Source organism: Melanaphis sacchari, unplaced genomic scaffold (genome assembly GCF_002803265.2).
Source record: "Melanaphis sacchari strain LSU unplaced genomic scaffold, SCAv2.0 Contig10_pilon_pilon, whole genome shotgun sequence".
Classification (NCBI taxonomy): domain Eukaryota; kingdom Metazoa; phylum Arthropoda; class Insecta; order Hemiptera; family Aphididae; genus Melanaphis; species Melanaphis sacchari.
In genome coordinates, this window is record NW_020270420.1 from 2,411,996 (window position 1) to 2,432,469 (window position 20,474).

The window sequence follows — 20,474 nt, forward strand, 5'->3', positions numbered from 1 at the left end:
GCATTTTACTATAAATTCCCAACTTGACTACCCAAACAAACATTTTTTCTAACTTATCATTATGAATAAAATAAACATTAAAATTTATATTATTATTTCCATTTTTAAGCATAAATTTACAAAAATTTGGTCATTGGTAGAATTAAAGATTTTAATCTCTTTTGATGACTATATCTACGACCTTTTTTGTGGATGACACATAAAAAAAATTAAATATCAAAAGGCAGTAATAACTCAGAATTGAAAAAATCGACATGCTGCCTTTTTTGTTGAGGCAGTCAAACCATAAATTGTTATAGAATGTGTAATATATAATATTTAACATTGTATGAGTAAATTCAAATTTAATTAATAGTTAAAACAAATATTAAATAATAATGTACCTAGCTTATAAAATATGTTTATGAAGTAGGTAGTCACGCTTTAAAAACTTTAATATATTTCTAGATTTGGTATAGAAAACATACGAATACTGAAATACATAAAAGTATACCTAGTAATTTATTGCTAAAAAATCATATATTGGGTAAACCTAATGCAATTCTCACGTAGGTAGGCAAGAATGATAAAATCTTGTTTAGCTTAAAATAAATATTTTCTATGAGTGTTTATTGTTCATATTAGATACAAGTATTTTTTTTTTCTAAAGTGATTTTTTGTTGTTTTTCGTAAAAAAACCATGAAAATTAAACATAGCATTTGTTTTTACGAAATCAATTTAATTATCTATATTAAAATTACTTAGACAAAAAATCATATATTCATTCTTACAGTGGTTTAGTCTTTGGTTCTCAAAATTTAATAACACTTTCTGAGTATTGAATATAGAAAAATACAAATAATCATAGAATATTTTATTTACGTCTTTGAATGTTCTAATATTTATATGGTGCAATGTGGCAGTATATATCTACATAAATCATCCCAAATTTAGAAAATATATGCTAAAAACAAACTATAGAATTGAATATTATACACAACATATATCCTCACCCCCTCATCAAATACAACACTGAGTACACCAATGATAATTGGTTTGACACGTGTAGACGTGTAGTTACATTTTTGTAGACGTTAGTAATATCTAACTGATTATAAAATTAAACAAAAATTGGCTCTTTTAAAAATAATTAGTCACTGGTAAAACATTTAAGGTCTAAGTATTCTGATTCTGATGATGTGTCAGAATACACTTTTAAGTTTTTACCCAAATAAGCTTTATTCGGATTTCTTAATTTTTCATCTTGCCGTATTTTTTTGTGTAACAGAATTAAATTTTACGTATAATTTTATTTTAACTTATTTAATTTATTTACATGTCTATATTTTTCAAATTAAAATAATAATCCTTCGATCCTCCACTTTAAGACATAGATTGCTATCAAATGCAACTGATGAATTTTAGGAATGTCCGTACACGCGATCTAGAAATGACAAATATATACTATTTATTAAATAAATATTCATTAAAAAGTAATAAAATTCTTATATTTTTCCCAACTCATAAAACGTTAAACTGAAACTATTTTAAAAGTTAATTGAAGTCATTGAACTACATAAATCGAAATTCATGAGCAATGTAATGTATATAATCAAAATAGTCAGTTTGATTTTTATGATTTATGTAAATGTAAAGGAAAAAAATGTGGAGAGTGGTTATCTTAATTTAATAAACATTGGCAATAAGATAAACCAAAAATAGAGCTTATAATTGTGTTACCAATTGTTTTTTATACTACTACCTACGTTATTATATTTTATCGGACCAATATTTAATGTGTTTATAACGTTGTCTCGTGCCGATTAATAGCCTAATGGGTCGTCTTTGTGTTGTTTAAATACCAGATAGCACCACGAAAACCTTGAATTGCTCACTATACTGTTTATTCAGACTGGAAGGAGTCCAAGTCCGCGCATATGGGGTCTTCTCGTAATAATTTCAATCCAGCTCCAGTCACTAGTCAGTATTTACCGGTTATTAGTTAACTGTTGCATTGGCTTCTCGCGCCCGGTTGTGTCCGTGCCGTTCTTACGTATTTCGTTCGTGATTAGTGATCACTGATCAATCTTTAATTTGATATATAATAATACGTGTGAATAATAAACGATAACTAATACATAAATAAATATATTATTTCATTATATATTTAAATTTTGGTTGTAAATTTTTAAGAACCGATTTATATCTTTTTTTTATATTCCAGTCAAGTTTGTGCGCAAGTAAATTATATATTTATTTTTTAGTGATTACTGGCTATGTGTGTAACTATACTTGGGTAAATAATTTTATAAAAATAATTTTTATTTCATTTCTTGATATTTTATGAATAATTTTATGGTTATTCAAAAGTTGTTCACACAATTTAATTGTACATAATTATTTTCACATAAAAAAAATAATAATATTTAATTGCATAGGTTAAGTTAAAAATATAATTCCAATACCTATATAAAAAAAAAAAAATATATCTAAATTTAATTTAATGTAGGTACTAACAAAACATTGTATTTAATTATAGTTAAGAGTTAAGTTTATAATAATAACGTGTCCAAAAACAGTTTATTACATCGCCAAATTTGTACATCTCAAACCATTGAACAATCAGTAGCGTATATATGAGTGGTACCTATTCATGTATTCGAGATTTATCATCTGCGTATGATTGTGAAAGTTATTTGAAATGACGAAATCTTCGTTTTTTTTTTATGACGAAGTTCAGTATTTAACTATATTAAAATTTCAGTAAAACTTTAATTTTCTACAATAAATTAACATGTAAAGTTATCTTCTAATAATTAGAGTCTAATGTGAAATTATATTTTGAATGACTTTAATGATTCGTTCAATTACAATTATTTTTTTTCATTTTCCTTATGATTTAAATATACACATTAGTTACAAAAAATACAAATTGTTGCGTAAAATACAACCAGAATACCTATAGATATATAATATATTATAACATATGTTTAAATAAAAGTTAAGTTTATTTAATTTTTGACTGATTTAATCTCGTTGCATTTTAACGGTCAGATTAAGATGTCTAGATTAATGACTTTAAAACTAACCATATCATACTAACCTACCAAAATAAAACTAATTTAGTTCACGTCATATAAAGTATTATTCAAGTATTTAAAAATATCAAATAATATCTTATTCAATACTAATATCCAATAAAAATAATCTCCTTTTCACTGTATGGTCATACACAGAATTAATAATTTAATTATTGTAAATAGTTTATCTCATGGAGGCCTTCAAATAAAATATACATTTCGTATCCATATAAATCGTTAAATTGTGTGTGCAACTTTTTCGGGTTAAAAACAATTTTATCTTTAAGTATAATATAATTCACAAAACGCTATCGATAAATTCCAGTCTGTAGAGAATACTAAATATGTCTGTATAAAAACTATATTCAAATTCTTAATATTATCCCGTACGCCTGGTCATTTTGTTTTCAACGAACACTAAATTATCATTCGATTTAAACTACATTTAAGATTTGCATTAATGATTTCAAGTTTAAATGACTTTTCTTTAATGCGTATATATTTGTTAAAAACGATTAGCATACCTTACTTAAAATCAAATAGATTTTTAATGTCTATGACTATGTATCGTTAAGATAAATGTGTCGTGACCGTATTTAATAATAATATAGTGCACCTCAATACGTCTATCCCATTACACGGTACGTTAATTTAATAGTGTTGACGATTGACATTCGAGAAATTGAAACGCAAAACAAAATATGAATATTTCTTATTGTATATTGTTCAGTCAAAAATCAACAAAATATTATAGTTGGATAACTTTATTAGGACAACTAACTATTAATATTTTTAATAATAACTGTCCGATAGTAAACCGATCCCACGTCTTACCTTGTTGAGCATTGTGCGTTTACAATTTGTCAAGGGCACGATAGGAATTCATATTTTCACAATCTCCAACGCATTTATTATCTATATTATACGTGTCTACCATTTTTTCGTCTTTTATTACTGTTTATGGTTTTAATTAGGTTTTTATTCTTGAAAATAACTTAAAACTTTCATACCCCATTTAAGAACAGTAAAATTGTTTTGAAGGAGTAAAAAATCACTTTTTTTGGCATTGGTCCCTTTGCGGTTGACAGGTTAAACTAAATTTAGCCGGATTTATCTTATGCTGCGCTGCTGCACATGCGATGACACTTAAAAAAGATGTATTTACATAAATTGCGCTATACCGAAGAAGGGGATAAGGAAACGAACGGTTTTATTGCTCTCATCTAAATAAACCCTCGCGTGGAGTGTCATCCGCCTTGCGTAACCTCCCCGCGCCCACCCGTAACCACAATAATAGCATATGTTATTCGTTATAAATTATTATAATTTATAGTACACGGGTATGTATAATATGTACCTACTTATGAACTTGGTGATGATAAAATTAGTCGTTACTGACAACTTACAATGGAGATGTACTAAGTTACGAAAATCAAATCTGATCGACTGACGAATTCTCTACCGATTGGAAATGTCTTCGAATGCGTTTTAGTGAAATATAATATAATATATAGGTACACACATAACACGCTATTCACTCGTACGCATTTAAGTTTTGTGAAAGTAAAACACGTGCCTATTAGCGCCAGGAGGTTTTACATGCATATAATATACTCTTAGACATACATTATTATTATAAAATTATTTTTATTTGCGTATTTCTTGTTAACGAAGGTGTTAACGGGGACACACCTGCGGCCGTACCAGCAACAGCAGCAGCAGCAGCATTAGTTGCCGTTTCGTCTTGCGTTCTCGCACGCGTCGCGTCGGTTACGCGCGTAGCCGAAAACCCGGCGTACCCAAAAAAATATTATGATAATAATGAAAACCGACGCCCATTCGCGCACGCACAAGAATCATAAAAAATAATAATATATCAGCGCATTGCGCGTATTATTGTTATTAAACAAATACGATAATAATAAATTGCGTTGTGCGTGAACGCCGCCAGTCCAAAGGCGACGTAAAAACAAAAAAACCTGACTACGACGACGAAAAAATAACATGTACGGCGGTAAAAGACGACTGTTCCTCCTGTGCCACCGCCGCCGCCGACGCAGTCGTACGCCACATTCGCCTCGCGTTCTGATCGCCGGTCGCGCGGCGCCGGCGGTGCACTTGCAGTGCTGCAGCGTATCGCACCGCCACCGAAGCGGCCACGATGTTAGCCGGCGCGCTTGACCGCGTGCTGCCGGGCCGCCGGCCGGTACCTGCACCGGGTGAACGATGGAACGACGCCCCGGCCGCCGTCGCGGTATCCGGCCGCACGTTACCACGGCGGCGCGGCGGTCTGCCGCAGCGCCGCGAACGGCTGGAGGACGGACGCGAAAGTTGGCCGCAGGCCACGGTCGAAATGCGGTGGCGGTGGCATCCCGGTCGGCGGCGGCGGCTTCGGCGGCGGTGGGCGGATGCGTTCCGGGCCCCGAACCCGTACGAAAACGGACGCCGGCCACGACCACCTGCAGCAACGGCGGATTCTCAAACGTTTCGCACACGTGGCGTTTCAAGCGGCTAAGGTACGACGACGAAACCCGCTCCACCGTCAATTATTCATTTTTATATTATGATGATATCATTATCGTTGAAATCGTTTCGTCGTGTATATTATTATTATATATCTTGTGTCCTATATGCGCGCCCTGCAATCGCGGCAACTTCACGTTTGCGTGTTATAGTTGTGTTATGGGTGCTTAAAGATAATACTTTTTACGGTATTTGTGTTATGCCGTTTTATTGTTTTACGTCATATTATGATATTATGTTATTATTAATATCGTCTTGCGATCGGCCGACCTCGAAAGACAAAAAAGGTGTGTGCCCGTAGCTCGTCGTCGTCGTCGGCGACACCAGCCGAGTGGGCGACTTATTTTTCCTCCGTTGCCGCGTGTTCGCCGAGACCTTCCCGCGATGACATATTATTATAATATTATGTATTATAATGGTTGTTCGGCAGATGTTGGTCGTAGCCGCGAGACGCGTTCGTGGTGCACACACGTTATAGTGTACCAATATATTATAATATGGTAAGAACCAGATCTCGAAAGTCGTATATATGTGCGTGGAAAAACGAGAGAGAAAACCGGCACCGAGTTATGTCCGTGCGTGCGACGGACGTTCGCCAACGAGTACGTCGTATTATATATATAATAATATATATGTGTACGATGTCCGTCGCCTTGCCGTTCGCAAAATACCACTTTGGGGATCGTGCCGTTCCGTCCGGTTCATTATTATTATATGATACGTCGTCGCGGGCGTATATCGCGTCCACGCACATATTTCGATGCATACTCGTTATATAATATATATATATATTCAGTGTGAATGCGTGATTCACCAAACATCATCACCCCTTTATTTTCTTTAATGATGCAGTTATTCGAAATCTGATTTAGAACTTAAGAAAATTTGACATTTTTTTATACTATTTAGGGATGTTTTCAAGAAGTACAAAACTTGTATTTTTCAGTATAAAAATCTCCCTTTCTATTGTAAACTAATTTAGCTGAAATTTTTTACGTATAAAATTCAAAATTCGAACGAGTAGTTTTGCGTTATTTAACTTAATGTATTGAGGATTATAAATCCACGGTAATGGGCTGCCCTATACGGCGAGTTAAAAATTTTAGAAATTAATATCAAAATTTATAATTTATAAAAATGCTCCTAGTGTAATAAATATCAAATCCAGCATTTCATTTATTTTATATTTTTGTAAAACCATTTTTAATGATTATTATCTTCAGTATAAACATTTTAATAACTGTAAAACTATTCCTTAAAATCTCCGTTTAGATACAATTTTCAAAATAAACAATCACCTAAATAATTCTTACTAAAAAGGGATAGGTTAGGTCTTAATAAAATGGGATAGGTTTCTTATTTGAAAAACCAAAGTTTTTATTCCCATAGGATATTACTAAAATCTTATAGTACAAAAAATTTCAATAATCTGAAAGTTTGGTCTTTATAAATATACTTAAAACTTCCAAAAATAAAAATTTAAATTAATTCATTAAATGAAAAAATGGGGATGATCGTGCTTGGTGAATTATTCTGTATATGCTGCTGAAGATTTGCGCTCAGCTCATCTTTATAGATCTTTGTTTTTCGTAATAAACGCACAAGAAACAATGAACTGTAACAACTACAGTTAAGTTGATGATGTCAATAATGTTTAATGATTGGTCTAATATTAGGCGACTTGTAGTCTGTCACGTTTTTGCGCTTTGAGTAAAGAATTTGATCAAATCCTCGTCAAAAACTCTTAAAACTTTATTTCGATTTATCATTAATGAATATTATATTGTATTATAGGTGTTTGTGGGACAAAAAATAACGTTATGGATTCTTAATAATCGCAATTTAATTAATATCGATACCCCCTCCCCCTATATAAGTAATACACCCTATTCTGCATTGAAGAATCGTGGTAAATTTTTTAATAAACTATAGGTTTAAAATACCAATTTGTCACTTTCTTCACTTTCTATACTTGTATAACATATATATATATATATATATATATATTATGTAAGCAAACAGCCCATTGCCCACGTTATGTATTCTTTTTGCTGTGTAGTTTAGATAGGTATATACATCGCTTTATCGACACCTGCACGACAACACGTTATTTTTACGTTCTCTTGGCTACACTACTGTTTGAATGATTAACGCATTTGGAATGTGAAAAAGTCCGTTTTTCCCGTTAGTCAAACTATTTTGTTATAATAAAAAAAAAATTGACGTATCTCATATTATATTCGACAATATTTTTAAACATTTCTTTTTTATTAAATTCACAAATTTCATATTTTTACCATTATCTTAATCACACCATATATATCAATGTATTATTATTCTCTTTGTTCGATAAATTCGTTTGTTTAAAAAAAAAAAAATGATACTAGATGACACGTTTCTATTAACTCATAATTTATAAAATTTGATATGTTTATACGTCACATAATTACACGATCTGTTTACTTAAACACGAATTGAGACGTTTGCACTATTACTTATCGATATACTGCAAAAATAAAACGAACAAGAAGATATTATATTATTATGTACTACATATTAAACTATCCATGCTTGACCATTTGCCAATAAGTATCAACAATGTACAATAATAAAAACATTTCCGTCTATGAATGTTTAATCGCATAGTTGGTTCTGGTGTTGTAGACACATATATTTTATTTTTCTATTAGGTACGAGTTTATTTCTTCGACAAATAATGAATAATAATTATGATATTATAAGCTATAGATAATAACCGTATGATGATTATTGAAAACAAAACAAAGTAATAAGAAAATTAATTTGCTTGTAATACTTAAAATGTTCAACGTATAATGATGATAGTATCATTTCCATATAGCACGTATAATAACTATACGTTATAAAAATTATTTTTTGAATCTTGCGAGTAGGATGATGTCCGTGTTGGTATACGCATATCATACATATTATATTATGTATATATATACATGTATATGTATTGAATTGCCCTCGTATTTACATTGTCTATATATATATATATATTATTGTGGACGGGAATAAATTAAACATGTACGTTTTCATCGAGAGCGCGTGGGATAAATCCGTACAACATAATATAATATGTAATGTAATAATAAGTATATAACACCTATGTAATTGTGTTGACCTTTGAACTCTGTGTGTTGATGAATTGACGACAGTATTAAATTCCTTATTATTATGTATAGTGTGTACATGTGTTCATATATTATACTGGTTATAGTAGGTATTTACGTTATCCCTCAAACTAAACCAACCCCCCGACATGATGCGCTAGCGTATATAAAAATTCTAATTGATGAACATGTCTAAATTATATTTTTCCAGTCATGGTAGCAGAACGCCGGTGGAGAAACCGTCGGCCAAGTCATCAGAAATGGCTGAAAGCGGCAACGAGGCCGCAATGGCTCCAGCTGCCAAAACAGGATCAATCAAAGTACACTTACCCAACAACGGATTCAATATCGTTAAGTTCATAGATAACATCAATGTCAAGGTAAAATAAATAAAATAATTTATTACAATAATCAATCGCAATCGCGTGTTTAAAATTTAAATATTATAAACTTAGTATACAAGGAGATTTTTTGTACAATATATAAATACTCATTATTATTATATTATTTTTTATTTTTTAGTGAAAACTTATTATGTTTTTGAGCAAACTTTTCTTTCTCTAAAGTTATGTTGTATTAATCAAATAATAAAATTGTAAAACAATTATAATTTTGTGCTTTAGAGTTAACAACTTAAACTATACTGGTTGTTATCAACAATAAAATAGATTTTTTTTTTAGAAGTGTACTTTTAATTATGTATAAAAACATTTTTTTTTGAAGAAGAAGAAAAACTCTTGTATTGATCGATACAACAAATACGTTCATAGTTATAAAAGAATCACCTTTGTATAATATTCATAACATATTTACACATATTCGATTTGTTGACCGTAATATTTTTACTGTTGTTATAATATACTGCATTATTATTATTTATTATATTATTTTTTGGATAACAAACATTGATTAAATGACGTTTGATTTTGTTTTCATGTTTCGTTTTCAAGGGTATCATATCTCTAGTTATTGGACGTTTGGCTAATGGATGTCCTCAGTATCAAGGCGTTTACGGATTGCAGCTGTACCATCCGTTATCTGGCGAGGTTCACTGGTTACATCAGGATTGCACAATGTCTGAGGTTACCATAAAAAGTTGATAATAATGATGCATTGAATATTGTTATCTATATACAAAGTGGACCATCGTGTTTTCTCATTTTTCTTAGTTGGCCTTATAGGAAAGTGAGAAAAGCAGTATGGTTCATTCTGTATACACGCAATGTATATTCATTAGGTGTTTAATTATATCTACATTATTCAAATAACATTAATAGGCTCACAATTCCCAATATGTACATAATATATGAATGTATTATATTTATATATTATTTTTCTGCGATAGATTTACCAAAAATACGATGAACAGTATCCAATGTCAGAATGGAGATTTGAGCTGCGCGTACGATACTCGCCCGACGACATGGAGGACCTGTACGACCGAGATCGGTTTACTTATTTCTTCTATTACGATCAAGTAAGTACATTTTTCTCTAAACGGGCGTCTAAAATATAATTTATATAATGATCCTCCCGCCACTTGTTTTTGTCATGCTTATGTACGCACTTATACAAATATCGCTATTGATAGGCCATAATATATTAGTATCTATAATATGATGTATATCAGTCAAAATAAAATAGCTTTAATATTATTATTGGAAAAATAAAGTCGTCCAGGTTTTAAATAACCATTTAGCGGGTGTCACATTTATGGACTTCAATATATGTGATTCTCAGTCTAGATTATTTAACTCAACGACAATTTGTATAGCTCTACCACAGTTCATAGATACTACATATTTATTATATACCGTTTATTTATGAGACATAACAGCTTTCCTTACCACTGCAGGCTCTATCTATATATGTTTTATATTTTATTTTATTACATAATATTATGTTGTGTGTGTACAAAAAATTACTGTTAAGAGTGTATAATTTTACCGTATTACACCATTTTTTATTTTTTATTGTTAATTGGTAATAATGATAGTGATCTTCCACCCACTTGAATTACGTAGGTGTTTCTGAACTGTGGAACTGTATAAGTTAATACCCGCCACTGCGTTGAGATGACGTTGTACCCGCATGTGTTGTCTCCTTATACTAACGTATAATATAGAAAATTTGTGTTCACCAGAATATATATATTTTACTGTTAGCTTTAATATTAGAGTCAATTGACTTACAATCAAACTTAAAGGTAAGAATATTATCTAGGTCATCTAGGGCATCACGTAGGTTTTTATTACTATTTTAATTTCAAAGTGAGTTACACAAACTATTTTCAAAATTCACATTTTTATTCTAATAATTAAACAAGTAGTTTTGAAAAATTATAATACAAGTAAAAGTTATTCTATAATCATAAATTAATTTAAAAATTGTTTACAAAAGTTAAATATAAAATACATAATACAGATACCTAATTATTGTTCAATAAGATCGCCAATAAAATAATACACAAATTGTTTATAAAAGTTAAATACAAAATACAAATTTATTTAATCTTTATTATAATTAAATGCTACTAATTTTTACTTGTATTATAATTTTTTCAAAACTACTTGTTTAATTATTAGAATAAAAATGTGAATTTTGACAATAGTTTGTGTAACTTACTTTCATAAATGAGTAAATTCATAAATATCGCAGAAAATTGCACTTAAAGTTTTTAGATTTTTAATTCGTACTAACATGACACACATTTTAAACTTACTTAGCAACTGAAAAAATAAAAAAAAAGTTGCAAATGCAACAACATTCGCCCCATGATAATAATACAACAATTAACTGTAAAATTTTATCGTGTAATATATACAAGTAAATTTGGTGCAAATAGGCGATTGTATAAAATGTACTTTTTTTATTTTGGCGCAAATGGGCTATACCTAAAACGATTACCTTTTTTTTGGCGCAAATAGGTAATTCCCGACATAATCGAGTAAAATAGCGCCACAATGTTCAGTTTAAATTAAATTTATTAAAACAATTGCATATTGTATAATAGTTTTTGAAAATTAGAGGGTGGCTGAATTTAACTTTTTTTTGTTTCTTCTAATGAAGAATAACTAATAACTCAATTAACCGACCATTTTTATTTTACATTCGATCATCATAATTGCTCGTATTTAACTATATAATTATCATTATAAACTACGTATTTCAGGTACGATTCGATTATTTGAGAAAAAACGACCCGGCTACGCGAGTGGATACGGATATAGCTGTACAGCTTTGCTGTTTACAAATAAAATGCTTTTTTCGGGAAGTTCCACAAATGTCGTTGGAAAAGAAATCCAATTTGGAGTATCTGGAACGCGAAGTGAGATTGCAATTTTTGTTTATATTAATTTCTCGTATAGGCCTTACAAATACGATATTATCGACATTTGACCCTCTAAATGTTTAATCATTGTTTTTTTTTTGTCCGTCTATTCAGATCGGGCTTAACAAATTTCTGCCCTACTATATACTGGAATCGACGAAACCAAAGAATTTACGAAAAATGATTCAGCAACAGTATAAAAAACTTTTACAAACACCGGAAAAAGAATGCGTACTACAATTCCTCAATATCGTTTGGACGTTTTACAAATACGACGAAGAGCAATTCAAGTGTTCAATCGGAGTAAGTTGAAAAAAAAATAGCTTAGTATGTTTCTTTTCTCTCATTATTATTGCATAATGATATAGCCATGTAGCCTACATTTAAACATTAAAAGACTGTCATATAATATGAACACAATTGTTGCGTTTTTAATTATTTCAGTCTGGTTGGACAATACCGGTAGATTTAGTGATCGGACCGCGACATGGAATATCTTACATCAATAACCAGGGATCAGCGGTAAAACATATTTTTACTTAAATATTTAATAAATATATTGCGTGCTGCAATGCTTTAATGGTTTTTTCGATTCCCATTTTTAGCCCACCAAAATGGCGGATTTCGCTCACATTGAAAACATACAGACACTGGTGTCCGAATGTGAAACACACCGTAAAACGTTAGTGCAGCTCCAAGTGACCGACTCGGCTGACCCTTTAGTGCTCAGCTGTTCGACGCTCGAGCACATGTACAGCCTAGCCAATTTGATAGATGGTTACTGTCAACTGGCGAGGAAAACGAATATTTCGTTATGGAATAAAAAAGGTGAGAAACGGATGAAAAAATGATAATTTAATGTTTACAATATAATAATTACCAATATTATCAAATTAATATTTATTTGTATATACCTATACTTGTACGTTTTAATTTCCAAGCTGCCGTATGGAACCGTTTTCCTTGTCCATGTGATTCTAAAGGTTTGTGTTAAATGAACGAAAATAAAAAAACAAACATCAATATCAATCAATTATTATTTATATTATACCCCTATTAATATACTAATGTACTAGACAATGTAATGGATAATTTAGACTTCTATTTATATGATGAATATATATATACCAGGGCTTTCATTTAAAAAAATATTGTTTTACGTTATACACATTTTGAGGTTATCGTTATTCAGAATTAAAATATTTAATTTATTTAATAAATTATAAGTTATAACTATTAAATAATTGGAAATAAATTATTTCATTTAATGATATACTATATATAACTTTTGCATTTTGTTTTGTTTGATGATATATATTTTTTTAATTTCTCGTGTTTTTTTTTTTTGTGTTATTTAATTATTTGTGTTAATCGTTTTCCATTATAGTTACGTTTACAAATCTTAATCGTTTTTTTTCAAATATAACGTTATTTTAACGTTTACAAGCCCTGATATATACATAATATATTTATATTTATTCGTATATATTATATTTTTTTTTGTTTACATATTGTTATTGACTGTTATCGTATATAGATTCAGGAAAAACCAAAGCCAAAGTGCCCGCAAGGTTTTCCGATGATTATCCTGACGATGGTCCGATCGAAGAAGAAGGCGATTATTCAACACTTGCTAGTACGGATTTTAGTTAAATAAAGCTTTTATATTTTGTATATTATATTAACGTGCAGATTTATATCTAATATTGATTTCCGTGTTTTATCGAATATTAAATATTCGATTAATTAATTGATATGTTTTCAAAAAACCATTTTTCTCTTAACAACTTAATTGCTCTCTATATGTATTATATAGAGTTATATTTACTTCGATGTATTCCTATGAGTTAAATAAGTACGTTGATAATCAGTTATGAAATAATGATAGTGATAAAAAGATCGCTCTTCGTACTAACGTGATATTTTCAAATAATTTATTATTAATAGATTTTCATTAAACATTTTTCATTTAAATTATTTCATAAGAATATTATTTATTTTTGCCATTTAAAAAAATAAATTATGAATTAAATGACATCACGGCGCTTTAATTTAGAATTCTAGTGATTTCAAAACACAGTTAATCCATCGACTTGTATTTTTTTTTAATATACATTGTTTTGCTGTAATTTTTCATTGTTAAATTTTAGATTGTAATTACGAGTTGTACCGCGATCAAATTGAATTGGGTGAAATCATCGGAGAAGGTCAATTTGGCGATGTGCATAAAGGAACATGTCGCATGCGTTCAACTAAAAATAAGCCAGAAAACGCTGTAGCAGTAGCCATAAAAACATGTAAACCTGATGCGGACATGGCAACTACAGACAAATTTTTGGAAGAAGCATGTAAGTGTTTACAGTTATATTTCATTGATAATTATTTATTAGCATATCTTCAGCTAACATATCCGAATTTTACTCTCACAAATGGCTTTGACACTTTGAACCAGTGTTAACTTTTTAACTACTGTTTTTTTATCAGAGGAAAGTTACAGTCGTCGACGACGGCTACCGTCCCGCTGCCTAATAGAAATTTACATCAGTGTATGATAACTTATAACTTTTAAATCAAAATTTAGATACATTATATTTATCCATACGAAAATATTTAACATCGAAGGCTTTTGTACCAACTATATACTATACAATTTAAAAATAATTTAAGATATTTTCACGCATTTAATTTCTAATACTATGAATATTGTATACGTTTCAGATATTATGCAACAGTTTGATCACCCACACATCATACGACTGATCGGAGTTTGTTGTTCGCCACCCGTATGGATAGTCATGGAATTGGCTAAGCTAGGCGAATTACGGGCGTACTTACAGAACAACCAGGCTCATTTAGACTTAGCCACTCTTATTCTGTATTCGTATCAACTTTCTACAGCTCTATCGTATCTTGAATCTAAGAAGTTTGTTCACAGGTATATTATATAGCTCAAACAAATAATTACACGACGAAAGTTTAATATTTATCGTCAGTACATATTAATTAAAACAAATAAAAACTGTTTTCGTAGAGACATCGCCGCTAGAAACGTATTAGTGTCGTCACACCACTGTGTGAAGCTAGCCGACTTTGGTCTGTCGCGCTGGGTCCAAGACCAAAGCTACTACAAGGCGTCCAAGGGTAAACTACCAATCAAGTGGATGTCACCGGAGTCGATCAACTTCCGGCGATTCACCGCCGCTAGCGACGTCTGGATGTTCGGCGTATGTATGTGGGAAATATTGATGATGGGCGTGAAACCATTCCAGGGGATCAAGAACAACGATGTGATCGGCAAAATCGAGAATGGCGAGCGGCTGGCGTTGCCGCCCAAGTGTCCGCCGAGGTTATACAGTCTCATGTCACAATGTTGGTCGTTCGAGCCTAGTAAGAGGCCCACATTCAAAGACGTTAAGGAAGTACTCAAGTACGTCGATGCATATACTGAATACTGATACCGAAACGATTTGGACTATATAGCTTTAGTTTCAGTCAATATTCAATTTAATTTATTTTGTTTCAGTGAGATATTGATTGAAGAGAGACACCAACAGAAGGAAACGCTTCGGAGGGAAAACCGCAGGGTGCACACTCTATCTTGGGGTAAGCAAAAACAGTGAAAATATATAACGAATAAAACTGACGACTGCATAAGGGCAGAAGGAATGACAACTTTTAGTACTATTTGACTTATATTTTTGTCATTTTCCGGCAAATGTCTGCGCGTGATTGTCGATTCGCACCCCCAAAAATGTCTTTATAATATGTACAAACCCATAGTATATTTCGAACATGATTTAGGATCCAGCGGCTCTCTGGATGACCCGTCGGCACCACCCAAACCTTCCCGTCAGCCTAGCGTAGACCTGCACAACAACAAGTCCGCGGAGCTACCCGTGTCCACTTACATAGTAGCCCAAAACGCTGAAGTGCTCGCTCACCTGTTGAAGGAGAACGAGCAGCGGGGCGTCGTCAACCCGTCCGTGTACACAACCCCGGCAACCGGATTCAACACGGTAACCGTAGATTTCCTTAATGACGTTGACGATGACAAAACCATTTCGGCCGGGAACAGTATACTGAGCATGGACTCTGTGGGACTTATCCCGATGGACGGTGGCAGCGGTGGTGGAAATGTCGCCGTCCAGCCGTCAACTAACAAGACGTTGCCTAGGAATTTTACTTCGGGAGCGGCTTCGCTACTAACACTACCGCCGAACTCGGCAGACAAGAGCAGGCGATGTTCAGACGGCAGTCTGGGCACGTGCGCCGCCGCTGCTGCTGCTGCTACAGCGGTGACCGGTGGAGGAATGAATATTGATGAGGTTCAGCTTGTTGTTCGCGTGTGACGTACTTATATGCTTGCGGGTTTTGTGTAGGAGGCGCACATAAAGGTATAAGCAGGGGGTGTGCTTAAAACCTTTAGCGTAATAACTTCGAGAAGTGCAAAAAATCGCAATCATTACGTCCTTAAATAAATTTGAAAAGATTAACGATTTTATTTTTTTTGATCTCGCTGTATATTTTCATAGATTTCATTGTTGCAGAACCCCTAAAATGCCCAGCTTTAGTTTACGCTTCACACCCCCTGGCTAATGCTGTTTAAAACTTTATTTATTCTCTTCATTTTTTCCCCTATTTTAATTTTTTTCTCTCACCGTTATTACAGATAAAAGTTGGTTGATGGATTCTTTAATTTACAATACGTTATTAAATTTTAATTTATGCCCTCCCTATTTAGATTTTTACATAATGTCCATTCAATGTGCGCCTATAATTTGTGTTCATGGTGTATTGGTGTGTTCGTGTGAGTAGCTATTTGTCGTAATTTTATGTGTTGTGCATCGTTAATAACTGTTTTAATACTCTAGCATTGCTTAATATAATGTCTCTGTTTGATTTAATTTTTGCAAAAATTTAAAATAACGTTTCCTGCTTTTTTCTAACCAATTAATATGATGTTATTTCATGCATGCTTCTAAGTATTACAATAATGTCTTGTTGATAAAAATATTACTACAAAAAATCAACGCTCTGCGTGTGATTTTCATAGTTTATGAGTAAATACTTTAATTATGTGAATGTATAAGCAATTTTAAAATAAATATTTTTCATATTTTAATGTTTAGGAAGCCAAACATTTTGTAAACAACTCTGTTGGTATATATGACAACGAACCCTTGTCTGAAGTAGAACAGCTGGAACGCAAGCTAAGACAACAACAAATCGAGTCAGAGAAGGACAATTTATGGCTAGCTGAAGAAGAGACAAACTTAGTACGTCCATCTTAATCGATTCTCTAAAAAATTTTCAATGTCTATTTTAATATTCAATTTGCATTATGTTATTATTGTAGAAAAAACGACTATCTTTAGTTGCCAGTGTGTCAGACAATGAATCTATTGATGGTAGATCATCGTTGACACCTCCTTCTTCCCTTGATCGAAGTACCAAAACAAAACCTACAGAAGATCGTATTGTTGTAATAAAAGTTAGTTTTTTAATAAATATTCAAAATTCTAACATTTTACTTACATACCTTCCATCATTCTTATAGAAACTCGAACCTACACCAACAGCCGATTTGGACAGAACTAATGATAAAGTATATGAGTGTACAACACTGGTTGTCAAAGCTGTTATGGCCCTTTCACAAGGTTAATATAAAAATATTATTCTCATAATTATTATAAACCGTGTGTAAGTTCTTAAATAAATCTTAAATTTTATCGTATTACTACAGGAGTTCAACAAAGTCAGACTGATCGATATTTAGAACTAGTCAAGGAGGTTGGTCTCCAACTCAGAGCTTTATTGACAAGTGTTGATAGCCTGGTACCATATTTCCCTCAAAGTGCTCACAAACAGGTAAATTAAAATAAATAGTCTCTGTTCATAATCATTGAAAATATTTATATTACTTCAGGTGGAAATGGCACATAAAGTTCTCAGCAAAGACATGGCTGAGCTAGTCAATGCCATGAAACTTGCTCAAAATTACTGTCACACTGCTGTCGATTATTTGTACAGCAAGTAAGTATTAATGAATCGGTCTCAATAGTATTACAATAATAATTACACAAATTGAATTTTTTTTTTACAGGGAAATGTTGTCTTCGGGTCATATTTTGGCTATGGATGCCAAAAACCTGTTAGACGTTGTTGACTCTGTGCGCATGCAATATCCTGAAGTAGAGGCAATGATCAGTGCCCGGCAGTCAGAGACAGCCAAAGAACAGCACCCTGGAGTAGCCGCCACTTCATAGTAGTACATTTTATAGTATGCATTCCTAATTCATTACGCATCTATCATACACCAATATTATTGCAATTATTTATTGTTTTTTTTTTTTTTTATATACATATATATATAATAATAATTAATCGACTGCCTAGTAACTTTATTAAAAATTATTTATTTTTTTTTTACTAAATTTGTAAATAATATATTAACGGAAGATATTTTATAGTATTTTACATCCTCAAGTAGAATTCATTATTGTTGATGCTATGTGTATATATACATTATATTATATATACAATTTATAAAATGCTTATTATTGCTGTTAAAATATGGAATTATTATTTGTTCCTTTTATAAATCGTGGGTGCGTATGTGAAAATTATTTTGATCCCAGTCTTACTAGTCATAAAATATTTTACCCCTTATTATTATTATATTATATTATACGTAACTTATTTCCAAATAAATGGAATCAATAACCATATCTAGTGTGTAAAAAAATAACTAAGTCTATTTGTTTTATTATTTACTCTGTGTGATGTGAATGCATGTTAAAATTATACCATTTTTTTTTTTTTTTTTTTTTTGTGTTGTATCAAACAAAATGTGTGAGTGTTCTATTTAATGGTTGTAAGTGGAAAACTAATGGTTTCCGTTTGAAAATTTTTTTATTTAGTCTTTAAAAATATTGGAAAATATAACAACAATCATTAAAAATTAAAATGAATTAAATTCTCATTTTTCACATTTAATTAGTAAATTATTTCTATGTGTGAAAAATACATTATTTAATATTGAACGGTTTATTAAATATTAATGCTATGAAAAGAAATTCTATGTTTTACTCATTAATTACAAAGTTTAATTTATTTTTTCCAAATAAATAAATTACTTAAAGCTTGAAACATATTACTGTTTTTATAATTGATACTTTAATTTTATGGCAATGTTAAGATAATTTTTATTCAAAAAAAGACAATTATTAATATTTTTATCTATTTTCTTTTATTACTATTTTATGAATCACTATAAATAGACCCTGGTAAAATAAGTAAACTGTACTTTTATTTTAATAATTCATATTTATAACCATTTTTTTAAAACAAATTTTAAAATATAATGGCTCATTATTGTTACTAGTGTTTTTACTTTATTATAATACAAGAATAACAGAAAAACAACGGAAACCATATTTTTTCTAATTTTTAGTATTATTTCTCATATTATGTGATCTTAGATATTTTTAAACGCTCAAATGTTATTATTTTGATACACTGGTAATTTATTATTGTTTTGTTTTTTACATAAATAATAAAATATGACATTAAACTAACTTCATAGTATCTTTAATGTTATTCACCTTTCAACAATACCCATTTGCAATCCATTCAAATATCCATCTTCTTGATTCCCTTTTAATTTACCATTGATCATATGTGTGAAAATAATATATAACTGACATTGCTATACAAAGTTGCATATTATTGATTATGCCTATATGCAAAAAACTGCAAATGCATTTATTCGTCAGAATATAAATTTTAAGACATTTACTTATTGTTATGTACTGTACAAAGTTCAAAATTATAATTTAACATGTGATTAACATTCATGAATCCTTATACTTTAATACTAGCTTATAATAATTCAATTCACTGAAATAGTTGAGTTTAAATGACCAATAGTTGAAAACAAAATAACTAATAACATATGACTCACATCATTATTCAAACTAACTTACAATGTTAATTTAATTTTGTATATATAGCATTTTAATTAACCCCGTGACAATGATCAAATACATTACATATACATTAAAAATATAATCTAATATAGCGGTTTCCAAAATTTTTATGGCACGACCCATTTTGGAAATTATTTAAATTTTGGCAACCCACAATAATATTGAATCAATGACCAAATGTCTAAAAAAATGTATTATTCAAAAATATAGCCCGACCTGTGACCCACTAAAAATATGATTGGGACGCACTTTTGGGTCACAATCTAGTTTGGGAACCTCTGATCTAATAGATACATATACTTATAATTAAATATAAACAGCAGTCATTACATTTTCAAACTCATTAATCGTATTAAAGTACATAAATTATTAATATTTTTTTTTTGCTAAAGATCAATTAAATCCAACTAAGTTATACAACAAACTCAAGATCAA

The 20,474-nt window shown here is 30.8% G+C and overlaps 1 protein-coding gene across 1 annotated transcript; it reads left to right on the plus strand.

Annotated features, from left to right (window-relative positions):
• Positions 1 to 3,503: 3,503 nt before the first annotated feature.
• Positions 3,504 to 18,443, plus strand: LOC112603510 (focal adhesion kinase 1). Its single transcript, XM_025352106.1, is given in 23 exon segments — positions 3,504 to 5,265; positions 5,267 to 5,420; positions 5,422 to 5,576; positions 8,932 to 9,100; positions 9,671 to 9,802; positions 10,066 to 10,197; positions 11,893 to 12,048; positions 12,166 to 12,354; positions 12,496 to 12,573; positions 12,657 to 12,879; positions 12,993 to 13,034; positions 13,589 to 13,687; positions 14,202 to 14,399; positions 14,770 to 14,986; positions 15,083 to 15,478; positions 15,575 to 15,654; positions 15,853 to 16,376; positions 17,181 to 17,327; positions 17,408 to 17,542; positions 17,609 to 17,708; positions 17,795 to 17,919; positions 17,978 to 18,084; positions 18,155 to 18,443. Coding segments are annotated over 23 exon segments (3,765 nt in total). The 5' UTR covers positions 3,504 to 5,221; the 3' UTR covers positions 18,318 to 18,443.
• The last annotated feature ends 2,031 nt before the right edge of the window (positions 18,444 to 20,474 follow it).